The 27,986-nt window shown below is 48.2% G+C and overlaps 1 protein-coding gene across 1 annotated transcript; it reads left to right on the plus strand.

The window, feature by feature from the left end:
• The first annotated feature begins 9,071 nt into the window (after positions 1 to 9,071).
• CLTA (clathrin light chain A) lies at positions 9,072 to 27,886 on the plus strand. The gene is made up of 5 exons (XM_075560137.1): positions 9,072 to 9,406; positions 15,981 to 16,018; positions 17,462 to 17,579; positions 21,259 to 21,370; positions 27,433 to 27,886. Exons 1-5 carry the CDS (start codon positions 9,199 to 9,201, stop codon positions 27,602 to 27,604), a joined length of 648 nt encoding a protein of 215 aa, XP_075416252.1. The 5' UTR covers positions 9,072 to 9,198; the 3' UTR covers positions 27,605 to 27,886.
• The last annotated feature ends 100 nt before the right edge of the window (positions 27,887 to 27,986 follow it).

The raw sequence follows: 27,986 nt of genomic DNA on the forward strand, positions 1-27,986 counted from the left end.
CTGCTATGAATCAGAATCAGTTGAACGGCAGTGCACTGGTTTTCGAGGAACTAGCCATTGAGTCATGGGAGCAGGGTATGTTCCGTCCAGACTGAAGGAAAGGCTAAGAGCCACAGCTGAGGGTCCACCTGTCTTTATCTGACCAGCAAGGCTGGCCTCTTTTATGGTTTTGAGTCTTGTTCCTGTAAGGAGGTTTTTAACTGGCTTAACTGACCACCGGCTATACCCACTGCTGTAGCAACTCACAGTGACTCCACAGGACAAAGGACAGTGGCAGAGGGTTTCCAAAGCTGTCCCTCTGGAAGGAAGCCAACTGCCACCTTGTCCTCTCACGGATTTCCCACCAAAAACTAACCCATTCTGACTCCAAGTGGCCCTGCAGAACAGCATAGAAGGGCCTCTGGGGGGGTTCCAAGGCTGTAATTCCGTATGGGTGTAGAGAACCCGCCTGTCTCCTGTCAGGGAGGCTGGTGGTTGTAAATGGCTAAGCCTATGGTTAGCAGCCCGAGTCGTAACCCTCTGCAGCACCAAGACTCTTTGTAGTTCGCTGAATGATTCAATTCCATGTCCTCTTGTTTTCTGTCTACGTTTCTCTACTCTACCTAAATTGTCTCTAATCACTCAAATATTCAAAGGTATTGGCACAGACGTGTATAATCTCACAGTCTTTTTAATGTCTGAAGAATCCAGTTATGGTCTCATTTTCTTTCTTTAAAAAGTTTTTTAAAATCATTTTATTGGCTTGCACAATTCTTATTACAATCCACACATATATCCATTGTGTCAAGAACATATGTTAAAAAGTTTTAAGACATGAATATATATATATATATATATATATACATATATATATATATAAATTGTCAAGGTTTCATGAGGGGGGTAGGGGAGGAAATTAGCTGATACTAAAGGAGAAAGAAATGTTTTGAAAATGATGATGGTACACATGTGCTTAACACAATGAATATATGTATGGATTGTGATAAGAGCTGTACAAGTCCCCAATAAAATGATTAAAAAGTTATTAGAACACTGAAAAAAAAGTTGTACTGGCACCTAATCCACATATCATATAATTCAATAGTTTAATCATATCAACAAGAGTTGTATGATCATTACCATAATCAATTTTAGAACATTTGATTCTTGTACTCATTGCTATTAGCTCCTCAGTCCCAACCTTCCCTGCCATTCTCCCATGAAACCATGAATCCAGTTCCCGTCTCTCCATATTTACCTACCCTGGGTTTCATGTACAGGAAAACATGTAAGGAAAACAACAACTAACAATGGTAACAAAAGTAGCTGCGTGCTATGCTGTCTCTCCTGTGCCCACTGCCACGTCGTTTCCATGCCCAGCACTCACAGATGGCTCTAGTATCAACGGCACCAGTGATTTTAATAGTCAACATCTCTTTCAGTTCTTGGCCAATCACTCTCTCCTCCTGTAAATACTTTTCCCTTGACTCCCATGACCTCCGTCTGTGCTGACTTCCCTCCCTCCCCTCTGACTCCTTCACATAGCTGCCATCTCCAATTCAGTCCTCTCCACTCCCCCCATCTGTGCTTTCATAAGCATACCTCTACATCCTGTTCACTGCCACCTGTACTTCACTCGAGCTCCCAAGAGCCCGTGGCCCAGTGCTCTAGCACTATCACACGCTCATGACCTTGTCCCCCTGCTTCTCGCCTAGCTCCCCGTCAGTCAGATACCGTGGCAGTGGCTTCTGTGGGAACCCGTGTTTCCGTCAGTGCTCTCCATACCACCACAAGACTTCTCTGTACATGAGATTTCTCTGTCCATTGACCCGACACACAGGGACCAGGTTAACTTCCTAAGCACAAAGTCATTCTTCTCAGAAACTTCCCTGCTTCCCTAATGACAATAAGGCTCCTCGGCCTGGATTTCACTCAGGGCCCCATTAGGTGGGTCCAGATTTACTTTCAATGGTTCCTCCTTGTGGTAGTTACATATTTTCATGTCAACTTGAAGATATAAAAGTGTAGGGGGTGGTATTCAACCTGTCCATCAGGTCACAGCCTGATGGGGCCTCCTTATGGATGTGGCCTTCTCATAAGGAGGGCACAGGGAATCTCCCTGTCTTTCTGTCCTTGCCTTCTTGGCCAGCCACTCTGGGACCTGCCAGAGCCCTGAGATGCTTCCACTACCATTGGATCCACACGACTTTGCACCCACTGGCCTGGGATCTTCCTGCAATCTGCATCATTGCATGTGCTGCGTGAGTCTAAAGAGGGACCTATGGACTTGAGTTGGACAGGGCTGGGATGCTTTCTTGATATGAGAAAGTTGGACTAGGCTGGGATGCTCACATCTGGATGGGTTTTAGGGGGCAGTTGTGTAATAGAGAGGTAAATTAGACAGACAAGACACGCAGGTGCTCACCTCTTCCATGGTGACCGGAACCAGAGTGAGGGAGGAATGTAGTCTCTCAGGAACTTACATGATGGTCTCACGCATACGTAACAGGGAGGGGTTGTCTTCAAGGCAGAGGCATACCAGGAAGGGATGAATTAGGGGTACACACACAGCGTGAAAGGACGGTACTAGAGGGAGACATGGGACAGGATGGTACATACGTAACAAGATGGGCGGGTTCTAGAGTCGATGGTGGCCTAACCTGGTCTCTGAGCTGACTTGACCTTAACTGTCCCTGAGCTCTTCTCTGGAGAAACAATCTATGATACTTATCATAAGGGAGTGATAAGGTGGGGCAGACAGTTGGGGCAGACAGAAAGTAGGGTCTGACTGCTCTTTTTTTAAAAAGATGATTTTTGGGGGCTCTTCCAGCTCTTATAAAAACCCATACATCTAGCGCCCCAACAGACTGTACTGGAAAACACTCCTAAAGGCCAACAAACAGTCCTTGAACTGACTACAAGCTTTTCTTTATTGTTGTGTTTTGTTTTGCTTTTTGTCATTGGTGTGTTGTTGTTTTGTTTCCTTTTGTTGCTTGGCTTTGCCTTGTCTTGTTTTTGTGCATGTTATATTTCCACAGGTCTGTCTAAATAAGATAGGCTGGATGAACAATCTGGAGGAGAAAACAACGGGACCGACAGTTCTGGGGGGACATGGGAGAGGGGGGAGGTGAGGGGAAAAGGTAGTGGTGTTAACAAACCCAGGGACAAGGGAACAACAAGTGATCCAAATCGGTGGTGAGGAGGATATAGCAGGCCTTGTAGGAAGTGATCAAGGGTAATGTAAACAAGAGTAATTACTGAAACCCAAATGAAGACTGTGCACGATAATGGGACAAAAGGAAAGTAAAAGGAAATAAGAGGAAAGAGCTAGGAGGCAAAGAGCATTTATAGAGGTCTAAATAAAAGCATGTACATATGTAAATATATTTATATATAAGGATAGGAAATAGATCTATGTGCATATATTTATAGTTTTAGTATTAAGGTAGCAGATGGGCATTGGGCCTCCACTCAAGTACTCTCAATGCAAGAACACTTTGTTCTATTAAACTGGCATTCTATGATGCTCACCTTCCCAATACAATTGCTTAAGACAAAGCGGGTGAATATGCAAATATGGTGAAGAAAGCTGATGGTGCCCAGCTATCAAAAGATATAGCGTCTGGGGTCTTAAAGGCTTGAAGGTAAACAAACAGCCATCTAGCTCAGAAGCAACAAAGCCCACATGGAAGAAGCACACCAGCCTGTGCGATCACGAGGTATTGAAGGGATCAGGTATCAGGCATCATCAGAACAAAAAATCATATCATTGTGAAGGTTGGGGGGGGGCGTGCAAAGACCCAATGCCCATTTGTAGGTCACTGGACATCCCCTCATGGAAGGGTCTCGGGGAGGAGACAGCGAGTCAGGGTGCAATGTTAGCAACGATGAAACATACAACTTTCCTCTAGTTCCTAAATGCTTCCTCTTTCCTCCCCCATTCCACCCACCCCTGCCACTATCATGATCCCAATTTTACCTTACAAATCTGGCTAGACCAGAGGCTGTATATTGGTACAGATAGGAACTGGAAACACAGGGAATCTAGGACAGATGATCCCTTCAGGACCAGTGGTGTTTGTGGCGATACTGGGAGGGCGGAAAGAGGGTAGGTTGGAAAGGGGGAACAGATTACAAGGATCTACATATAACCACCTCCCTGTGGGATGGACAACACAAAAGTGGGTGAAGGGAGATGTCGGACAGTGTAAGATATGAAAAAATAATTTATAAATTATCAAGTGCTCACGAGGGAGGGGGGAGCAGGTAGGGAGGGGCAAAAATGAGGAGCTGATGCCAGGGGCTTAGGTAGAGAGCAAATGTTTTAAGAATGATGACGGCAATGAATGTATGAATGTGCTTTACACAATTGATGTATGTATGGGTTGTGATAAGAGTTGTATGAGCCCTAATAAAATGATTTTTAAAATCCATACATCAATTGTATCCATATTTGTATATCTGTGGCCATCATTTTCTAACATTTACTTTCATTTACTTTCAATTTGAGTCCTTGCTATCAGCTCCTTTTTTCCCTCCCCCACCCTCGTAACCCCTTGATAAATTAAAATTATTTTCATATTTTACACTGACTGCTTTCTCCGTTCCTCCACAGTTTCTTCCTACCTCTTCTCCCCACATCTCCCCTACCCTCCTTTTATCGCTACTCCCATTTCTGTTCCTCAGGGGTTTATCGGACCTGAATTCCATGCATCTTGATCTCTTATCTGTACCTGTATACATGCTCTTGTCTAGCTTGCAGTGAAAGGCAGGATTGGGGTCATGATAGTGTGTCAGATATAAAAAGACTTTTCCCCAGCTTTGTCTCCCCCAAATTTTGCCATACACTAGAGACTTTGTCAGCACATGGTGGGAGGTCAGATGCTTAGAGATATTCTCCCTGAAGGCATTCAGCCATCAGACTATGTTCTGGTCCACTGTACATGGGGCTCCCACCCTACTAATAATGATAGTAATTGTTTCCATGGAGAGCCAGAGAAGTGGTCAAACCTGCTCAGTGACATCCAAAGTTAGGCTGCCATCCTGAATCTAGGATCTGCCCACCTTGTCATATGTGTACCCCCACTCACTCCTCTTCCTATTGTGTGTATACCCCTAAGTCATCCCCTCCCATTACTGTATTACCTATAGTACAACCCCTTCCTGTGACATATGTATTTATCTGTAATTAGGGGGCTTGCATGCCCGCCAAAGATATATAAACCTTGGTTAGAAAGAAATCTCTCTACCTAGTCCTCCTTCCCCGCTCCCTCTCCCTTGCCTTTTCCACTTTCCACATCCCCACGTGGACCATCAAGCAGGGCTGAGGTGAGCATGCTACTATGAAATGTATCTGACTTCTTTATTTCACTCTTTTCTATCTCTCTTATTCTCTATGACATTACTGTAATCTTTACATATCAACGCTGTACTAGGGGGTCTGCCGGGTCTGTGATGATTTGTCGGGGCTGGCTCCCCTGACAACAGTAGGGTGAGGAAGCCTCAAGGTCTCACCATTCTCGATGGCAGACAACTTTCAGGCAGACAGTCTTCAGCGGTTAACCTTCAAGAGTGTAGTAGCAACCGTGTGCTTGCAAGCAGCACCTTAAATTTGGTGTTTTTACAAGGGAGCATCATGGGGAATGACTTTTCCTTAGGAGATGGTGACTGGGATGCATCTCCAACCCGTGGGCATGCAAGCCTCCCTCCACCAGAGTCTCGGCCTCCCAGACTCCTGAAACTGTGAACGTAGAGACTGTGTTCCCATACTCTCTCTTCCCGGGTCTGTTTCCCACACTTCTTGATAGAAAGCTCTTTCATAGACCTGTGTGAGTCTCACTGGATTTGTTTCTCTGCTCAACCCAACCCAACCCACGCGTCTTGAGTCCTTCAGGCCGGGCTTCTCCAGCTTACTCGCCGCGCTCCAAAGATGCACGGCAATTTGGTTGTTGGGAGCTGCTCTGACAGTTGGCTCCTAACTGACCGAGTCGCCATTCCTAACAGAACAAACTGCTGTCGGGTCCTGCACCAACCTCGAGATGGGTCGCAGAACAGATCACTGTAATCCACAGGGTCTTCACGGCTGGGTTTTCAAAGTGGATCACCAAGCCTTTCTTCCTAGCCCTTAGTCTGAAAGGTCCACCCAAACCTGGTTAACATCACGGCAACACTAATGCCCTCTCTTGACAGATGGGGGGGTGGCTACCCACCAGGGGTGCTGGTCAGGAGTCAAAACCCCGACTCTTGCAATGGGAGGCATGAATTCTACCCGTGAACTGCCACTGGCCCCATCGCTTGCTGTTAGCTGCTGTAAGTTCAACCATGGTAGCCTCATAAGTGCAAAGTCAAACTGTGTACCATTAGGCCTGTCGTCCAAGCACTTCTGGGTGGGTTTGAAGCTCCAACCTTTTGACTAGCATTTGGGTACTTACCCATTGGTGTTACCTAGGCATTTTCAGTAATTTTACGTCCTCACTACTTACCTCTTCTAGCCCTTACCTATAATTCCACACAGAGCTTCAAACTACCTTTTCTGCGTCCTACTAGTTGATCCCCCAAGTTTTTAGTGTCTAAATGTTTATTGGTTTGGCATGATGAAAAGCAACAAATCCTCTAATAATCTCAGGGGAGCTTCCCCAGTCAGGCACTTCCTGTAGAGAGAATGAATCTCAGTCCCTCAGCTCCCACCACAGTGAACAAAGGTTGCCTCCCTTGGACCCACTCATGATAATTCCTACCCTTTGCCTCCTCCCAGGATTGTTCCAAGAAGACTATGAATATGAAGATACTTCACGTCCATCGAAACCAAACCCACTGCCATCGAGTCTATTCCACTTCATCAGGACCCTAGTTTAAGACAAAGTCGAATTGTCCCAAAGGGTTTCCAAGGCTGGAAATCTTGAAGGAAGGAAGCAAATTGCCACTTCTTTCTCCCATTAGCAGCGGAAGTGCATTAACCATGGCATCGCCAGGCCTCCTGCTGCTAATTTATATAAGGGACAAGTATTAAGCCAGAAGAAGGGAGGAGACAGTCAGTGGCAGGCTTTAATGGCTTAAATTTCTTAAATGGCTTTCTTCAAAACTTCTTCCATTCCACACATAAAGTGATTTAAAAAGAAAATATATGCTTTCAGTAAAATCCTTTTCCTGTCATAAAATACACGAGGACAAGTAAAAGAGTATTACTACTAGGATTTCAGTTCCTACATGGATAGGTTTATTTCAAGCAAAATGTGATTCTTTGTCAGTGGATGGCTGCAGACATGTTCTTCAATAATACAATTGTCTAAGCCTCATTAAGGTGTCTTAAATCAAAGTCTAATCAAAATCGTGGCAGCCGAGAAAATGTGCTCAGCCAGTCCCAATTCTAGGCATAGAGGTCAGCTGAGATGTTTATAATGGCCCCAAGGGATACTCTTGATAGATTTTCTCAAAAGGACTTCATATAAAAAGGTTTTAAGAAAATGGACAACTAAGAGGAAAAAGGTCAGGAAAGCTATGCCAAGGAATCAAAACAATGCACAACGCACAGTCACGCTTCAAAGTCCGAGGGGCTGTTCTCTCAGACCCTTCCTTGTTATCCTAGTCTTGATTTGACCCAGACTGGGTTTTGCTCTCAAAACTCCCTGCCACCGAGTGGATGCCCACTCATAGCGACCCTAAAGAACAGGGCAGAAATGCCCTTGTGAGTTTCCGAGACTATGGAACTGTGTACTGGAGTAGAAAGCCCCCTTTTTCTCCCATGGAACGGCTGGTGCTTCTGAACTACAGACCGTGCAGACTGCAGCCCAACGTGTAACCACGACACCAAAGAACGCTGAAAAGGGGCATCATATGAGTCTCTCTAGGGTCAAAACTGCCATTTGATTGTGCTGTCACTCCAAGAGTAATCTTTGAGGATGGGTTAGAGATGGAAATACCACTTTCAGAAGTGGACCAAGAGGAATTGTCAAGAGACAGCAGCTTCATATTTTTGGTTTCATAAAGGTTTCTATGATTTCGTAGCGATTCTTTTTTCCTTACTCGCATACATGCATTTTTCTGAAAACTGCTTCGTCCCTTGCAAACTACCTCTGGAGAAAGGCCTTTGACCTCCGGTTGGTTGGTTTCTGGTGTGGGTCTTCATTTTTAGCGGGGTGATGATCAAGAAGAAAGGTGCTTCCATTACATACTGCATAAACAACCCTCTGAACCTGAGCGTGATTAACAAGAATCACCATCCTATCATTTCCACGATGCTGACAAAATTAGCCTTGCTTTTAACATGTACCTGAATTAGAATACTGATTTTAAAAACATTTTTTTACACACAGAGGGCGGAGTGGTACCATCCTGAAGGGTCTCTTGGAGACCACTGATTCCCTCCCTGTGTGACTGAACCCGTCACACACACAGGGTGGTTTTTCTGTGAACAAGGCGATCCCTATGGAACTTTCCAGTTCTAGAAACTTCTGTATCGCTCTGAAAAGACATCCACAAATGTGCTTTTAAAAGATGCCTTTTGATAAAAAAATTTTAAAAAACTTACGGGAGAGAAACATCAAGAGTGGATTTGAATCCGTTACATTTTGGTCAGTCGACTCTAAACGAGGGGGGAAATCCAGACTGAATAAATGGGTGACAAATATAACTAGTCCATCTCCATAAATGGACTTGGATTTCCTTGTAATCCTAGGAGGGAGCCAGAGTAAGAGTTCTTGTCCCTTTTACACATGAGGAAAGTGAAGCTCCAAAAGCGTTTCCCTGGTTTGTTTTGCGGTAACCCTTCAATCATTACCTCCCTAACTTCACCTCGTCGCCCGGGTCAGGACTAAAATCCCTTTCACAGGTGCGGTCCCAGGTCTTCCGGGCTCCTGGAGGCGGGGCGAAAGCGATGCTTTAAGTCAAGCGCTGCTTCCGCCTCCGCTGGACCGCCCGGCTCGCCTCCCGCGTCTTCGGCGCGGCCCGAGTCACGAGTTACCGTCGACGGCCCGCCTCACCTCCTGCTGATTGGACAGTTCCTAGGCAGTTCTCCCCTCTCATTGGCTGCTGCCTTTCCAGCGTCGCGTCACTCCCTAGCCCAACCGGATATAGGGGCAGGGTTTCCGCTTCCGCCTTCTCCCTCCTCCGGCTCGTCCTCCGAGCGGACTCGCCAGCACAGCTGCTGCTTCCTGCTGCGCTGTCGGTGGGTCGGTTGGCTTGTCTCCCAACGTCAGTGGCCGTGCCGTTGAACTGTCCGCCATGGCTGAGGTGGATCCGTTTGGCGCCCCCGCCGGCGGCCCCGCACTGGGGAACGGGGTGGCCGGTGCCGGCGAGGAAGACCCGGCCGCGGCCTTCTTGGCGCAGCAGGAGAGTGAGATTGCGGGCATCGAGAACGACGAGGCCTTCGCTATCCTGGACGGCGGTGCCCCGGGACCCCAGCCCCACGGCGAGCCGCCGGGGGGTCCGGGTGAGAGTGCGGGCACGCGGGGGCGGGAGCACTGGTCTGGAAATTCAGGCCAGAGTGGCTCTGAGGACGGACGTGTGGCGCCTTGCTCCTTGCGAATCCGGAAGGCTAGAGAGGGGTGAAAAGAGGAAACGAGACCCCTGCCCGGCCATGCGAAACCCAGGCTCGGGAAGCTGCCCCGTCAGTGACTACCGTGGGCGCGCGAGCGGGGCGAAAAAGTAAAAGAAAGTAGGATGGGTGGTACTTAGGCTGAGGAGCCCGAGGAAACTCGTTCAATTTAAGCAAGTTTTCATTAAGCACTGCTCTTGGCTTGAACTTGCCCTCTGAAACAGCCGCGTTGGCACATTTAGGCCAGTCTTCCACGCGAGTCTGCCACCAGAGAGATCCAGGACAGAGGAAGAGTAATACTTTGTGTTTGAGGTCTCTAAAGCTGCCAGCCAGCCAGCAGTGCTGGTCAAGCGTGTCAGCGCTGAAATGCACAGGGTGCGGGGTCTCGGAGAGAGAGGAGTGACCCGCAAAGTCAAAGACCGCCTCCAAGAAAGACACTTGAGCCAGGGAGGACGAGAAGGTTAGCCTTTGCTGAACTGGGATTTCTGGAGCTCTTCTGGGAACGGCTACATGGGCTTGGGACGCTAATATTAGCTGGCACCAGTTAGAGGGAAGGAGAGGTGTAGAGAGAGTGCAGTCTGGCGCTCCCCTTGCTCCCCCAACTCGGGCCAAAAAAAAAAGGGGGGGTGTCTGTGTCATAGGATGCTACTTTGACCTGTGAATGCTTTGCCTATGTGTGAGGCTTAACATTGGAGCACTTAGGACAAGCCTGTTGTGTGGCGGAGCGAAGTAGGGACTGTGGTAGCCAAAAGAAAGGAGACGTGACTGGCCATTTACTTTTGTAAATTTCCAATTAAGGGGAAATAAGGCCTTGGTGGGGCAGATAGGGATATCTGTACCACTCTAAACTCTGGAATGGAGGGATGTGGCAGGTAGTATAAATGAGATAAGCAAACTGGATGTGAGACCTAAGGAACATTGGTGACTGACGCTGAGTTCACTTGAGAGTAGGACTGTGTTTAAACAGGCCCAAACTCTCCAGTTTACTGAGTCGGCCAAGCAGAACATCCGCCAGGGTGGGAGCCTGCTTTCTGTAGTCTCAGTTCTCTACGACACCGTGCTATCTCCTAAGCTATCCGTCCCCCAATAAGAACCTAGATGGGAACCAAAAGTGCCACCATACAATGCAGATGAAGGGCTCCCCAGACATAAGCTGTTGGTATTCTCTAGAATTGCCCAGTGAACATAGGATCTGTAGTAGGCACATTGGACTGCGCTGGGCTGTGACTGAGAGTCGAAGTTGCTTTTAGGTGGTTAGATGGTATTTGCATGCCAACTTATTAACATTTGCCTGAGCATCATAAAAACGTGCTTTTTAGTTTTTTGGGGGGGGGTGTTTGTTTGTTTTAGCTTCTTAATTTACTTTCCTACGTTTGTCAAAAGAAACCTTGAGTCCCAGGGAGAAGTGACTTAAAAAAAGCCAAGTTAATAGCTGAGTCCCAGTCTTTCTGCTCTTTGTGCCCCATTCTTCTACAGTTGTGTTAACAGGTGGGGTGAGAGAGGTGGTCCTTTTTGAAAGGTAATTATGCTGCCCTGGGTGTCGGAGAAGCAGGAGCCCATGGGGTGTGTCCTTACTACACCCCTCCTTAGAAGGCTGCCCTGACTCAAGGACAGTGTTCCTTACTGTTCTATCCCTAATGCCCAGCAGGTTTCTGGCACCTTGTAGGTGCTTATATGCTTGCCAGAAGAATGGGCAAAAGTATCAGGCCCATCTGTCCCTGCAGAACGGGCAGGTCTGGACGTAGAGAACAGAGTTGGACACTTAGGCCCCGTGTGCATCAAGCCGTCAGCAAAGGGAAGGAAGGAATGATTGCTGACTTAGTTCTTTGGAAGAACTTTCTTAGTTAACTAAGCATTTGGTGACCTAAAGCCAGATTCCTGGCTGTGAGGCTGAGTTGGTCATGCAGTGGTCAGCACTTCCTTTGAGGATTAGAGAACTACTGGACACTTTTCTTCATTTGTGTGTGTGTGTGTGTGTGTGTGTGTGTGTGTGTGTGTGTGTGTTTTAAAGAGACAGCACAGTGTAGTATAGTATAGTATGCTGTTATGTAGTCAGCTTGCATGTTTAACCTTTGTGGTCTCAGGCAAGTTACATGTCTGCTACTACCATCGTGCTTCAGCTTCCTCTGTAAAAAAGTCCAATATATGCCACATAGGGCTGTTGTGATAAAAACAAGCATCTCTACAGTGTTTACGCATCGTACCCGGTTTAGTCATCTTCCAATGAATTCCAGCTACTTTTTGAGGGGATGGTGGAGAGAGGGAATTCAAGACCTATGGGTTTGGGGATATTCTGATGAGATTGAGAAGTTTTAGGTGGGACCGCTTTCTGATGAGTTTAATAAGGTAAACAGGGGAGTTACAGGGGAAAGGAGGAGAGCCACACTAACCCCAGCCATAACCAGGGCAAGTGCAGAGGTGAGAAGTAAGCGTGAAGTGGCTCCAGCGATGAGGAGACAGACCAAGGGAACAAGGAAGGAGCCGCAGATGCCCAGAACCATTGAGGGCTGAGCAAGAATGGGAAAGGTGATATGGAGCCATGAAACACTGTTTTCTTGAAGGGGGGGAGAGTGGAAGGACAGTAGTTGGAAGTTCCCTGGAGGAGACATCACATTGGCAGTGATGGCAGTGAAGAAAAGTTTGGGAATCTTGGGCACGCAGTTCACTTAGCAATAATGGACTTACTCTGCGCTCCCTCCATTCTTGCTGTCAGGTGCCATTGAGTCGGTTTCTCTTGTAGCAGCGGTGTGCATGCTCCTCAGTCGCTGCTGTGCTTGAGCCCATTGTTACCGCCAATGTGTCATTTCATCTTCTTGAGAGTGTGCTTATGTGGCTGACCCATCACCAAGCCTGATGTCCTTCTCCAGGGACTGGCCCTTTCTGATAACAGCGCCAAAGTATGTGAGATGAAGTCTCGTCATCACATCTTAAGCAGCATTCTTGCTATAATTCCTCCAAAACAGATTTATTCAATCTTCAGGTAATTTGTGGCATATTCATTATTCAAAACACTGTAATTCACCTGCATCAATTGTGCTCCTTGCTCCATCATCCAGCTTTTTGTGTACATGAGGTAATTGAAAAGAACCTGGTATGGCTCAGGTGACTGCTTGGCATTTTAACGCTTTAATGAGAAAATGTGCAGTAGATTTGACCACGATATGTCGCTTATTTTCTTGATGGCTGCTTCTATGGGCATTGATAATTAACCCAAGTTAATAAAAACCATTGCCGACTTCCATCTTTTCTCTGTTTATCTTGGTATTCCTTGACGCAGTTTGAAAGACTTGTTGACATTGGGTTGTAATCCAGGCTGAAGGCTGCAGCTCTCTCTGGGCTGTCATCTGCTAAGTGCTTTAAATCCTCTTTGCTTTCAGCAAGCAGGGCTTCTGTCGTGCACCTATCTCGGGCTTTTAGTGAGCCTTCCTCCAGTCTTGATGCGGTGCTCTTCAGAGAGTCCAGATTCTGTGGTATTTGCTATGCATAAAGATTGAATAAGCAGAGTAAAAGGATACAACCCTGACGGATACCCTTTTTATTTTGAATGATGCAGCATCTCCTTGCTGTCTTTGAATAACTATGCTGTCTTTGAATAACTACCTCTGTCCAGGTTTTCCTTGAGTATAGTTGTAGTATTTCTGGGATTTCCATTCTTTGGTAGTAACCATAATTTGTTATGATCCCCACAGTCACAGGCTTTTTGTGTTATCAATAAAACAGAGATGTGTCTTTGTGGTGTCCTCTGCTTTGAACCAAGATCCATCAGATGTCGCATTGAGGACCATTCCTGTCTTCCGAGTCCAGCCTGGACTGCTGGCGTTTTCCTGTGGCTGTATGGCCACAGCTGTTCTTAGCTTATTTTCCACGATGTTACTTGCATGTCTTATTCATGGTATCTGTGGCATGTACTTCCAGATATGATGAGACACCATGGTAAACTGATAGGAAGAGATAGTATGGTGATGGGAGGACTAAGTGATAAGACGGGGGTCACGCCCTGCTCCTAAGGTAACAAGCTAGTGATGTCTCAGCTGAGAGTCAAACCCACTAGACCTGACTTCAAATGATTGAGAAACGCAGGAAATTGAAGATGAATTTGGAACAAAGGGTCACATTTGGAATCTTTGGCCATTGTTTCTGTCTCGATTTTGAGTTCCTACTGTATCCCAAAAGGTTTCCTTCTGGATCATCAGGTGGCTTGGTTGGTTGTCCTAATAAATTGAGTCCAGGACTCATTTCCGCATATTTCTGTGGACCGAGATTTACAGTTTTCAAAAACCCTAAAAGGCCAATCCACTTTGTCTTAGGGAGGGTGTGAGTCAGAGTTGACTTGACGGCCGATGGCCGCGTGCTAGCTACCCACAGAAGAATACCAGCCCAATAACCGAAACCTCGGTCCATCAGGATGCGTCTTCTAGAATCTAGCTCGACAGGCAGGCACCACCTGATCTAGCCAGAGGTATAGAACAAGGCTTACGTGTAGTTTTCTTTTTGGAGTAGTGATCAAAGTCTCTGTCCCCTTAGGTATAGCCCTGGGCTGGAACAGATTAACTGGGTCCTCCGTGTGGTTGCTGTAACACATTAACCAGAATGTAGGCCTGGCCAGACAAGCTCTAGGATTCAGAACTATCTCACTCTTTCCCATCTGACAGAAAATTAATGCCAGGTGTATTGAAGAGGCTTACTTAAAAAAAAAAGGAAAAGTGAAATTATCTCAATAAGACCTTAAGCATGAAGGAAATGCTAGTGTGTACATACCCGTTAAAGGGTTCTTACAGTCCTTGGGCGTGTACGCGGTTGAAAGCTCAACTAAAGCGAACAGCTTGGTGGTTTGAACCCATCCAAAGTCACCTCAGAAGGCAGCCCCCACCTGCTGGGTTTCCGAAAGGTCGGGCACAGCCTTGACAATCCTACGGACACGGAGTCGTGAGGAGACCAGCACGATGGCACGTGACGGCAACGTACAAGAGGTTTTTGTTAAATATCACAAAAGACAGAATGGAAATATCTGCACCTGAAAAATTTCATATCTGCTAAATAGAGAATCTTTAGATCAAAAGATAGAAAAATGGGCAAAACTCGACAGTTCAGTACACAATAAAATGCCAGCTAGGTACGTAATTGCAGGAAATAGGATTTGTCCATCTAAGTCACCATGAGTGTTGTTTTCTTTTGCCGCAGAAATTCAGTATGTTAAGTCTGCAATGTCAAGGGTACGCTCGTGCTGTTGGTGCCTCACTGCTTGAGAGGATTGTGACGGATGGAGACTTCATATAGGACAGTGTAGCTCTTCCTCTGTTGGTTTCTGAGACTAACTCTTTCCTGGAGGAGAGAGCCTCAACTTTCTTCCATGGAGGAGCTGCTGGTTTTGAATTGCTTACCTTGCAATTACCAGCCCAACTTGTAACCACTGCACTTCAGAGCTCCTTGACAGTAATATAAATTGGTAGGCCCCTAGGGGAGCAAGTGGTCAGTGTCTTAGAAGTCTTTATAAAAACCTATCCAGTCATTCTTTTTTTTTTAAACAATTTATTAGGGACTCATACAACTCTTATCACAATCCATACATGTACATACATCAATTGTATAAAGCACATCCATACATTCCCTAGCATCAGGTCCTCTTTTTTTTCCCCCTTCCCTCCCCGCCCTCCCCTCCCCCCCCAGTCATTCTACATCAAGAATTATATTGAATGTGCTAAAGAAGATGATAGGGTTTGTGTGTGTGTTTCCGAAACTTGACAGAGTGCGATGCACAGAAACAGCCACTGACAAAGGTCAATGTCTTTTTGTGTGATCAAATAGGCAAAGGACTAAAGCAGAGAATTGAAAATTTTTAAAGGATCAGAAAAAATGTTGAAATTATAAAATCTATAAACCGACAACTGAAATATAATGAAAACTGATGTTGGTTAGTAAATGTTTGCTCCAAGGATTGTATTCATGTGTCAGATGAACAGATGGGCTTTTTTGAATTTCCTGGCTTGCTCAGGAATTGACTCTTGTTAATTGTTGATTGAGCTCAGTGGGCAAGTTAGTTCTAAGCATAAAGTACTTACATGAGAAAGTACTATGATTGATTATCTTCGCGTCATCTCTTCATGATTGTGATGTTCTTCCAGGTTTGTTCTGAGAATTAAAACTGCGCGAAGTGTTAGACACAGCAGATAGCTGTCACGTGGGAGCATTAGATAAATAGGCATTCTCAGATTGAAAGGTGTTGAGAATTTAATGATGTAGATAAGTAGATTACCAAAAAGCTTTGTTGTAAGTGTTCCAATTGTGCCGAAAAAAGCTCATGTATCTACATTAGATCAACGGAAAGGATGGGAAAACTCCAAAGCCCAGGGAAAGGAAACCAGGAGGCGCAAGAGAGCCAGTGGAATTTAGAGATGGTTTGGGAACTCATTCAGATTGGGTCTGACTAGTCAGCCACCCTGACTAAACACTGACCTCTTTTGTCCTGCAGATGCTGTTGATGGAGTGATGAATGGCGAATACTATCAGGTACTGAACACTGGGATAATGTTGAATGAAATTGGGCTGGAGTTTTCCTGGACTGTGGTTTGAAGGAATGAATGACCTAGAGAGAGACCCCTTTCTTTTGACTTCCTTGATGTACTCTTGAACACAATCTGCCAAAGTAGAGGACCTGACGAGAAGTGGCATTGGATGGATGAGCTCCTTTTACGATATTAACCAGGCTGGCTGGAGTGTCAGCTGACTCCTCCAGAAGCGACCTGCTGTCCAGTGGGACTAGGCTCGCATGTAAGGTGCAGGGAGATAACCCCTCTGTGTGCCTTGGGGTGGGGAAAGCACTAAGTCACTGAGTGAACACTTTGAATAATTCTTTGCTTATAATCTCAGTGGGTTGTCCTCATAATAGTGCCCAGCTCTGGTTGGTCACCTGCGGCTTGACAGTCATGCCAGCTCTTTCAGGACGCATGTGTGACACTTAAGTAAAGGTGAACATGAAAAAATAAAACTATCAGTTTCTTTTACAGGATATCTTTCAGATAATGATGATTTCATTTGTTGGTAAAAATATGCTTGTGGCTGCCAAATAGTTTTTAACTTGTCAGGGACAGGATTGGCTCTTCCATCTCAAAAGTTTGCCAACCCCTGCCCTAGTTCCACAGGTGCAATACTCTTCTAAAGAAGTACATCTCTTGAGTGTTTTTCTACCTGCTGACTAGCTCCCCAGCCTCACCCATCAGAATGAGGCGTTTCTCCCCAGGACTCACGCTTAACTGCTTTATGCGCGCCCCCCCCCCCCCCGCCCCCCGGTCCTTGGTGTGACTGGCCACCAGGCATTTTCTTTAGGACCCTGTTTCCTTGGCCACACTGAGTCTCGGTCAGGTGGCAGGGATGACCTTTTCCCTGCCTAGTACGGGAACAGCTAGACCCCTTAAGGGCTAGAGTTTGCCCTGCTGCATGTTTACCTTTGTTAGTTTGAAGTCTCCACTAAACTTTTTTATCTCCCTCTCATATCCCACTTATTGGTAGGTAAGGTCAGTACTTTGCCTCCCTCATGGTGTGGTAAAAATGAAGTGCACTAATTCAACTTTGAGCTGAAAGGCCGGTGGCTCGGATTTATCAACAGCTCACGTCTTCACAGCTGGTCCACAGGGGCGGGAGAGGGAGAGATAGAGGCGATCGGCTTCTATGAAGGTCTGCCACCTCGGACACCCTATGGCGCCTATGGGGAGGTTCCCCGTCCTGTAGGGTCGTCGCTGTGAGTCGACACTGGCTTGATGTCGGTGGGGACTGTCCACAGAGCCCTGTGGCATGTAAGGTTCTCTTGTTAGGGTTGAGGTCCTACGCCTCTCCCTTACTTTAGCATTTCACACTCGCCTTCAGCTCTGTGTGTAACGAAAGTTCTAACCGGGATGAAGTACATTTCTGGAAGGAGTTTTTGGTACTGACAGCACAATTGTGTTTTGTGTTAAGGAGAGTAATGGTCCAACAGACAATTATGCCGCTATCTCACAAGTGGATCGATTGCAGTCAGAGCCTGAGAGTATTCGTAAATGGAGAGAAGAGCAGACGGAACGCTTGGAAGCCCTTGGTAAAGCATCCCTTTTTGTCTTTGGGGTTAGTTTTCAGTGGAATTGTTCACCTTAGCTCTACCTTTAGCCCCTTTTAGCTTGAATTAGCCCTGGTACCTTTGTCTCCTGTGCGAGAAGAGAAACGTTTTCAGCTGAAGATGACAAAGCCACTCTGTGGAGGTCATTGTAGGGCGGCAGCCCCGAGAGCCTCCGAGTGCCTCCTCTTTCACAGAAAGCGCAACGTGATCTCATCTCGAGCAGGAGACGTGCAGGAAAAGACTGGCCCCAGGCCCAGCCCCAAGCAGCTCAGACCTTTCAAGAGTCCGCCTCCTCACTGGAGGAGAGTCAGCTATAGGCCCTCACAGGTAGTCTTAGGTGGTATTTATGAGAATACTTTATAAGCTTGAAGGTAGTCTGACCACATAAGACTTCCGTCATCCACTTATCGTTACAAGGCTGGCTTTGAACGACACTTGGGAAAGAAATTTGAATTGCACTCGCAAATGTACAATCTGTTGTCATGTTACTGTAATACCTCTGTAAGCCTAGTTTTTCCATTTTTATGGGTGAGGAAAGTAAGGATCAAAAGTAAATTTCGCTCTTTGAATCACAAATTAAAAATGGGAGAGTTAAAGTGATTCACTTTATATCAGCCCTACTTTGGAGTCCTACCCATCCTTTCTCCCTCTCGTTCTATCCCAGCGGTTCTCAACCTGTGGGTCGCGACCCCGTTGGAGGTGGAACTACCCTTTTACAGGGGTCACGCGATTCATAACAGTAGCAAAATGACAGTAATGAAGTAACAACAATAATCGTATAGTTGGAGCATCACCACCACCACATGAGGAACTGTATGAAAGCGCCGTGCATTAGGAAGGTTGAGAACCACTGCTGTATCCAAACACACTCCATCTAAACAGTCATCTAGTCTGGCAGGCAGAGCCTCAGATCAGTACCCATTCGCCTGCCTTCGGTGACCAGATGCATGCGGATGGAATAACACCTGTCCGTTGACTCAAATGAAGTAGAGACCTGGTGCTTTAAGTTAGGTCGAGAAGGCTGAAGGGTGATGAGATACGCCAGGACATGTCCGTGTTCAGCTGTTAATTAAGAATTTCAAACACAGAATAGTAAAATGAATTCCTGTATCATCTAGACACAATAACACTTTGGGTTACATTACATAAATGAAATATATATGTGTATGTTTTATATACACAAGCACACTTGGGGGCAGGGGGCTGTTCCACTTTTAAGATACAAACATCATTTACTTAATGCCTGCTATTTTGTTTTCCTGCAAATCAGCAATATTCAAGAATCACCAAAAAGAGGTTGTTTTTCAGATGGAGAAATTAAAAATTCAGAAATAAGGGTCTTGGACACAACTAGCTAGTGTCTCTCTAGCCCAGTAGCTGATTTTCAGAACAAATCTCACACTTAATTCTGTTGGACTCCGTACGGATTTCCTGGGTCACAGAGGTCGTCTACCTTTGTGCTGTTCCGTGTGGAAGCCACTAAGCCCCGTGTTGATCTTGAACAGGGCCTCCAACTGCCCCTTAGTCCCACCTCTCCTGAGCACTTGCCTTACTGCTTGCTGATGAACCGAATCAGCATCTGCGCTTTGGCAAGGTCTGCAGGTGATTCTTACAAATCTTGGGGCAGCTTGTTAAACTGTTGGTTCTAATTCAGTATATCTGGGTGGGAAGGTACATTCTCGTCAGGGAGTTAAACTGGAAAGACCCAGGGCAAAACCTTGCTCTTGAAGACTGGTGATGTAGCTAGTAGCTACTGTTCGGGGTCGTGCAGCCCTAGAAAGGTGAGAGGGTCTTTGGTGTTAGCAGGCTTGTTTTTTGTGTCTTCTGCAGGCTGAGAGGCAAGACTTACACTAATAGTAGTCCTTCTGGAGCATTCTCATGTTAAAGAACCTACCTTCATCTATGTTCTTTCTCAAAAGCTTTAGCAAAGTTTGTTTTTCGATGGCGTGTACCTTGCCTTCTGGAAATTCTTAGTTTTCTTTGTCCATGATCACATCGGGCCCTTTGGAAATAGTCCTTGAAGCTGGTTAACTCAAGCTAGCTGGAGGCTGAGTTCCACATCTCTTCCACTTGAATTGAATGCAGTAGGCCGGGGAGCTAAGCGATCTTCCGTTTCCCTTTTCCCTTGCTGAGAGCTAAGAGGGAGCACCAGGTTGGAAGCCAGTGCTGCCTGGCTTTCCGCTGCACTTCTGCTGGAGATGGACAGAGGCAGGACCTCTTGGATGCCCTGCTCTCTAAGAGGAGACTTCTCTCCCGCCCCTTCCTCCGTCACTCAAAGAGAGTGCAGTAAGGCTTGGATCTTTGTCCCATTAAACGAAACATTTTAGGATGCGAAGTTCTTACTGCCAGTAGTTCCTTGTAAATCTTTAAAAAAGCTACATGACAATTTAAAACAAGCGGTTACATGCAATAAATAGCGTTTTTGCAGGTGCCCATTGGCTTTTATTTAAATTAACTTATTAGAGATCAATTTCCATATCCTTGGCCTTGGTATAATTTAAAACTTTAAATGAGTATTAATATATTGAAAGAAAGAAAACATGTCATTCAAAAACTAACTTGTTGGATACAACTTCACGATTACCAAGGAGGTCCTACAACCTAAATGTGGTGTTTCCCGGTTCCTGTCCACGTGCTCACACACCCTCCCCCACTGGCTTTCTCGGCAGCTTAGCATCTTCCCTTCCACATGTGGCTGTGGGCAGGGATTTGCAGTCCTCAGTGGGAACAGCCAAGTAAATAGATTTTCCTTCTGAATAACAGATCACCTTCTGAGAAATTAACAAATTAGAAAATGCATAAATGAAAACCTTGGATAATCTGAAACTGTTGAAGAATGTCTAGCTGCTGCTAGGAGATTGCTGGCTGTGACTGAGCTTGCCCTGAACATGCCCAGGAAGGCACATTGCCTCCCTTCAAGTGGTGACCGGACACCGCCCTGGGCTCTGCTCCCTTCTCCAAAGATACTAATTGTAGGTTGAGCTCTTGTCTGGATCACTGGCCACCACCTTCCAGCACATCCTATTATTATTCAAGATGTGCTTGAAAGTCAGAGCCGGGTCTGCAGTGTGGCTCTGCCTCTGACTGTCTGCCCTTCGGAAGTTCACTTTAACTCCCCGAGCCTTGGCTTCTCTCACTCCGGGTGTGTTTACCTTCTTGGGCTGGTTGTAGTGATGAAACAAAATGTCTGTAAAACACCTCCCAGAGAGGAGATCATTCCAAACGTCTAAAGTCAACTCTTTGAGGGTCACCGGAATTCTCAATTCCACTCACCGATAGTGTCTCCCGCGCTCCATGCTCATGTCCCTTTCTTCAGCTGAATGTCTCGGTGAAACGTATAGTAAGTCCTAAAAATCACCTTTGGTGATAAGTCCCTGGAAAGGTGGGGTGGGGAGGGGTAGACATTGTCATGGGAATATCTGGCTGGTGAGCTAGCTGCCAAGGGCTTGGCAGATTGGGATGAGCTTCGAAAACCAAGAATCAGGTCACTGAACTCCAGAACTGATGATACAAACAGGAAAGACAGGGCTTTTTGTTCACTGCTCCGCGCGCGCGCACACACTCACTCACCCTGAATTTAATGAGACCCAAATAAACTGATGGAGTTAACTTAAATGTGTGTTTTCCCTCATTTATGGTATTACCTGTCCTCCCTTCCAAGATGCCAATTCTCGGCAACAAGAAGCAGAGTGGAAGGAAAAGGCCATCCAGGAGCTGGAAGAGTGGTACGCAAGGCAGGACGAGCAGCTCCAGAAAACAAAAGCGAACAACAGGTCAGTCAGGAGGGAGGGCTGGCCGGCTTGTTTCCTAGGAGCGGGTCCCAGTCGGTCCCGGACCCAGTCTAAGTCCTTGCTGCCTCTGTTAGTACGAACCGCCTTTGCAGACTGTTGTTTCCTTTAAAGTGCTCGACCCAGGCTTGCAGCTTTCTCCTGCTCTGTGAGCATCAGCCAGCTCGTGTGTGCAGCGAGTGAACAAGACCTGGGCCGTTAGTGCGTCGCCTGGACGGGTCAGCACCACAGGATTAAGCCCCTATGTAAACATAAAGCCCCGAAATGAAAGGTCACTTTCTTGCCATCCCAAGATCCCATTTAGCTCACGATGATTATAGATTTCCTTGGTCTCTTCGCCTCCCCGGAGCCCCGCCCTGCCTGCTGAGCTGCCTCCTGAAGGGCCCATTGGTTGGGAGTGCGCTTTGTCATTAGGCCACCAGGGCATTCCAACACAGTGCACGCTTCTCCCAGGAGAATCTTGAATTGACTTTTTAAAACGTTCCTTTTTCGGTGCCTGTGAAGGTTCAGGTGTGTGGAGAAAGCACTTTGCATTTTGTGTCACCAGCCGGTGGCTGTGACTTCAGGGCTCCCCACTTGGCCCATCCCGCAGGCAGCGTGGAGAGAGGCCAACGCCCTCTCACGTCTGTGTAAAGGCGGGGCTGACTGACCCATGCAAGCATTTCCGGCACCTGCTCCGGTGCCCTGGGAGGGGAGCAGGCCTTGGGCTACGTGCCCTTGTCTCTGGAAGTGGATCTGTCCGGAAACAAGGGGCAAGGCAGGGGGAGTCGGCAGCCTAGCAGCCAGCCGGGCAATGACAACAGGACAGACGGACTCCTTGTAAAGCATCCCGTCAGCAGTTTGCTTTTAGTCATCTCGCTCTGCTTGCTGTCCTTCAGGTGCCAGGCTCCAGCCACATCCTGGCCGCCCCTGGAGGACTCGCACTCAGGGAGTGCCAGCGGTGCCCCATTTGAAGTGGTGTGGCAAGTGTGGGGGCTCTGCTCTCGGGCATCAGCAGCACAGGGCTAAGGCTGAGCTATTGGGGTCAGTGTGACTTGCAGGCAGGTCCTCCTCTTCCCCCATGTGGGTTCAAGGTCACTTGCCTCCAGTCTGTGCAGAGAGGAGTGGGTGCTGGGTATGAACCCTGTGCCAGGCCCTGCAGCTCCTCGGCAGATGGCTGTGATTGGGTTGGGGACAGGCTTCCCTCTGCACAATTTTTCAAACCAGTTTTGGTGAACTATTGTTCTGTAAAGAAAGGGGTGCTTACTTTCTGGGGGTAGAATTTTTTGTCTTTCAGGAGAGTATATGCTCTGTTTTAAGGAGTTCAGTCTAGTTGACTAGTCCCCGCAGACACTGGTTTGTGGCTTTGATACCTTTGGGGAGCCCTGTTGGCTTTGTGGCTTGATTGGTAATTGAAAGGATGGCAGTTCAAGTCCACCAGCTGCTCTATGGGAAAAGATTGGACACCCCGTGGACAGTTAGGTCTCCCCCGTCCTCTGGGGTCCCTTTGAGTTGGACTCCACCAGCGGCAATGGGTGGTGGGGTCTACTTCCCCTCAGAGGTGCAGAGAGGGAGAGCTTCAGCCTGCGAGCATAAAGCATGTGGCCTACGAGCCACTGTCACCAGGGCAGAAGGGGGGTGGATTTTACATTTGGTCCCAATTTTTCTTTAGTGGTTAGGGGTGGGAGTCATTTAGAATCACTGGGGAGGACTTTTTCCAATGTCTTCCCCTACCTCTCTCTAATGTCTAAACATCTTAAGAGACTGGAGGATCAGGACCCATTTATAGGTATGAGATGTCTCATCTTTCTATTGTCGGTCTACAGATGAATAGTGTCTTTTTAGGAAGGAGAATTGGGGTGTCCATTTCAAGCCCATGTTGTTCTCCTGGGTTGACTCCTGCAGCAGCTGGATGCTCCAGGGACCCAGAACTCTGAGGCAGAAAAGCAGAGACGTTTGAGAGCAGCGTGGCGGGGTGGAAAGGGCCTGGTTCTGTGGGTATGTCACCGGCCTCCCAGAATCCCTCAGTCACTCAATGCAGCCTTGGAGAACCTCTCGGCCAGGCTTTGGGTGGGTGGTCAGCAGGTACAACGGGAGGCCTTGCCCTCGCAGAATCCACTGTCCATTGGTTTAGGCTGCAAACTATACATCTGCCTCCCACCTCTTCTTCAGTGGGGGCCTTAATGTCAGTGCGCAAGAGCCAGGTGTTATTAAGTGGCGACCTCTGGGAAAAGGCCCCTTGTCGAGGGGGTCAGTGGGCACGCTCCCATGTATAGTTGGGGGTTGCTACTCCTTCCCAAGCCCTCACAGGAGCCTTTCTCGGATGACAGGGACCTTTGGAGCTGAGACCTTGCAGCTCTTTGGGGGAAACCGAGATTTTCCGGGAACATGTTTTCCCATGCCCACTCAGGGTTATTTATGGAGGGCCCGCATGGGAGTCAGGCTTGAGCTTGCTTGTGTGTCGAGGACCGAAGGTATTCCTTCCTCCGCCTCCCCTTGCAGTCCTCCCTGCAGCCTCCGTTGCCCGGCTGAGGGCAGCTGCTTTGTAGCCCCTGGTGACGAACAGGCAGGTGGAGGAGCTGCCTCTTGGATGTGTGTAATTGCCTTTTTGTTCCAGGCCTGTGACCTTGACAGACTGTGCTTGTCACCAACTGGCCCTTTAGCTGCAGGGCTTGCTGCAAAGGAGCAAAGCCTGACACTCCACACTTTTGTCCTCGTTGGTAAACGCTGACTCTCGCAGCTGGAGAAGCTCGAGTTAAAACCAATTAGATGTGGCCTCTGTGGGAACTGACAGGCTCAGGGCTTCACGAGCTGGCCTGCCTTTCCTTTCCCGCTCCTCACTGTGCCCACAACCAACTCTGTTTTCTTTCCTGCTGAGGCGCCGGAAGCACGGGCAGACTGCTCTGTGTGCTCTGGGAATGCCCACAAAACACCTATCTTTAAAGCAAATGGGAAAGAAGGAAGGGTGAGCTTAAAAATAAACAGATGAAGATTCGAGTACATCGTGCACTTGGAGGAAGGAGCCAGCATGGGTATTCCTAGGGTCCCTTCCAGACCACCCCTCCAGATCGACCTGGCCCAGGCTCAGGGTGGGCTCACACTCGCCACGGTGGACAGCGCTGGGCCGGCCGGGCGGCCCCCGCAGTGACAGTTCCTCCACCCAGAGCCCTGTCATTTTGTCCCCTTCCTGGTCTGAGGGGTCTCAGGGCTGTGCCTTGTGAAAGCCAGTCCAGCCCAGTGTGGAGCTCTAACTTCTAGAGTGTGATTCCCGCTGGAGGCAGCGCCAGGGCTCCTGCCTCCTGCCCGCCACGCCCCCCGCCTCCAGGTGCTTTCATTGTAAGGTACGCATTTTGGAATGACTTTTCCCAGGATCTTGAAAATTTGTCCGAGCCAGCCAGGGTGGGGAATGGAGCTAGAGCAACTAGAGCTGAAGTGGCAATGCCCAGTGGTCTTTACTCAGCTGCACATCCTTGGAAAGAGGCTTCCTATCTAGAAAAGCACATTGGGTCCGGGTCGTTGCAGAGAGCTGAGCGGTTCATTGCCACCTTGTAAAATGCAGGTGAAAATGCTGGCGGTCCTGCAGCTGGTAGGGCCGAGGACAGAGTCAGTGTCATGTACCTCTGGCAAGGTCTTTGCCCATAATCGGGGTTTAAGTGCCCATTGCTGCTGGGACAGACCCCTCTGTGGCATGTGCTCCAGAGCACCCCCGCAGGCCTCCCCACTGGAAGGCTCCCGGGCTGGAGGCCTTGCCGGGCTAGGGCTGAGCTCGCGGGTTTTAGACAGTTCTGCTTCTCAACGCTCTCTCTTTTTTCCTGCCTGCTTGCCGCCTTTCGGACCTCTCGCTGTCTAGGGTGGCAGACGAAGCTTTCTACAAACAACCCTTCGCTGACGTGATTGGTTATGTGTATGTTGCAAAACTAATTCCTTGTTTTGATTCTTTCTACTTTTGTTTAGATTTAATGCTCCTTTTATGTCACAAGCCGCTTTGCTTTTTAAGTGATTTCAGCCTGGCTCTGTGGGGCTCCTCAGGGGATAAGCCGGGGTGTGACCCATGCATGGTAACAAGTGGCAGAAGGACAGCTTCCTGCACCGTGGGTTTCCACTTCGCACAGTCAGGGTTCTAGAGGGAGTAAAGGGACTCCCTTTCGAGATGTAACTCCCTTGTGGCCTGGTCTGGGCAGGGTTTGGGACTCGGGTGAACTACTTCATGCTGTTGCTACCACCACTGCTGCTGCCGGTGCCCTGCGGCCTGCGAGCCCCCCCCCCCTAAACACACACCCACCCCACCCCACCCCTGGTAGGAAAGAGAACTCTTCCAGTCTGGGAGGAGGGGAGACCAGGAGCAAGGAGCAGCAGCAGCACCTGCTTTTCCAGTCAGCTCTGGTTACTGGACACATACATACCATATATGCATCATAAGATAGGGGGTTGCTTGCCTGTCCCTCGGGCAGAACCACCCTGTGCTGGGGCAAGGGAGTATCTTTGAGGAGTACCTGTGCAGGAATCATTTGGTTCTCTTAGGGACTTATATTGGGAAATTGTTTAATGGTCAGCTTTCCGCCAAAAATGGTTCCCAGTTAGGAGGTTCAAAATAGTCAAAAGTGATAAGACACTGCCGTTTTGGCTCCTCCCACCCCAGAAAATGGCATTCTGGGAGTAGATTGTGTTTTTTAAGAAGATTCCTGATCTCAAAGCAGTATACCAGAGACTTGAGAACAGGTCCCATGGTTCCCTCCTGAAAGCCCGGGGTCCTGGTTGATCTGAGGTAGATGGATGGAGGAGGTGGGGAGGTTAGGCAGTAGGTGGAGGTCTGGGAAGCCCCTGCCGGGCCTGTGCCCCGGAGGTGGGCATCCTGTTAGACGACAGCTGTGTGTCCAGGGCCCCCAGATGTATTTGCACTGAGACTTGTGAAATGCTGGACTTACAGGTGGTGGTTGAGTGATTTGTGCACATTCTCTCTGGAGTCGCAATGGAGCCTAGAAAGGCCGAGTCTGGGTCTGCCGGCAGCAGGGCAGCCCAGCAAGGCCAGCTGCACGCTCCTAGCGTAGATGGAGTGCCAGGGCATGTCTAGCTGACTGACCATCTGCATCGAGCTCATTCTCATCTTCTGTAGCTGACCTAAAGTTTCTCTCCTTGTTTTTTTCTTCTCTTCACTTTTAAGCACAAACATAAACCATCCTTGCTACAGCCTAGAACAGTTAAGTAAACCTGTCTCCCTGCCCCTGTGTGTGCCATGAAGTCGCAGTGTTGTGGTGGCTCTGGGCTTCAGCAGTGTTTGCCACGGCCATCCCTGTGATAGTGCCACCCTCCCTCCCCACAGACCAGTCATCTCCATTGCTTTCGCTTCGCCCGTGCTTGTTGGAGTAGCTGAACATACAGTGTGTTTTCCCTCCTCTCTTAACCACTGTCCATCTGGGGCTAAGCTCCCAGCTCGGGGTGGGCCGACGTGGACCTGAGCGAATGTTGGAGCAGCACCCTGCCACAAGGCAACTCCAGTGGCTCTTCTGCCAGCGTGCGCCGGGCGTGGCCCATGGCACCTGGCCGCAGGGAAAGTGGCGAACTTTTGGCTCAATTGGCAAATGTCCTACCCAACCCTCTCGGAGAATGGCTTTTGTCTCTGGTGCCTGCTAGCATGGGGCTTTGTCTTGAGTCCCTGTGATCTGCCCTGTTTCTCTCCTGCCTTTGGAACGCATCCACAGTGTGTTTTGCAGTGCCCTGTGGACTTTTTCCAAGGTCTCTCAGTTTCCTTGAAACAGCACAGCCCAGCTCAAACGACGACTGCTCCCGTTCCTTGGCCAGCCGCCTGCTTTGTCCTACTCCTAAAAGCAGTGTGTAGCTGGCTCAGGGCATGCTTTTCCACCATTCAGAATGGGCAGAACCAAACACCTGTACTCCAACATTTTACACAGCAGTCCGGGCCCACTTGTGCTTAGAGAGCCGGCCCTATGTCTGCCCCGGGCCGGGGGGGTGCCCTTCAGTCAGGCATGAAGAGCCAGTCACTTGTATAGCAAGGCAGCCAGGTAGCGCGGGTTCTACATGACACCAACAGATTGTGTTGTTGCTTCCAGGGCAGCAGAAGAAGCCTTTGTAAACGACGTGGACGAGTCTTCCCCAGGCACTGAGTGGGAACGGGTGGTCCGGCTGTGTGACTTTAACCCCAAGTCCAGCAAGCAGGCCAAAGACGTCTCCCGCATGCGCTCTGTCCTCATCTCCCTCAAGCAGGCTCCCCTGGTGCACTGAAGAGCCACCTCCCGGAAACACTACATCTGCAATATCTTAATCCTACTCGGTGAAGCTGTTCCCAGTAATTGGATTAATTATGTTGAGTTCTTTTGGACCAAACCTTTTTGTCTTTAGAGTTGATCATTGTTTGTGATTGCATGTTTCCTTCAACTGTGTTCTCCCTGGTGTTCAGAGAGGAAGGGAGAGGAGGAAGAGGAGGGAGGGAAGAAAGCCTCCCAACTGTAGCCTCCCCTGTGCTTTTGTGCATTCTTTCTGAGAATAAATTTCTGTTCAAACAAACGGGAAGCTTCTTATTGGCCTCGGTGTTATGCAGCTTGGAGTGAGGTTTGAAGGAATGAGGCACTTCCTTTGTCATTGCTAGAGCTGAGGGGGCACAACC

This window comes from Tenrec ecaudatus, chromosome 10 (assembly GCF_050624435.1).
Source record: "Tenrec ecaudatus isolate mTenEca1 chromosome 10, mTenEca1.hap1, whole genome shotgun sequence".
In the NCBI taxonomy this organism is placed as follows: domain Eukaryota; kingdom Metazoa; phylum Chordata; class Mammalia; order Afrosoricida; family Tenrecidae; genus Tenrec; species Tenrec ecaudatus.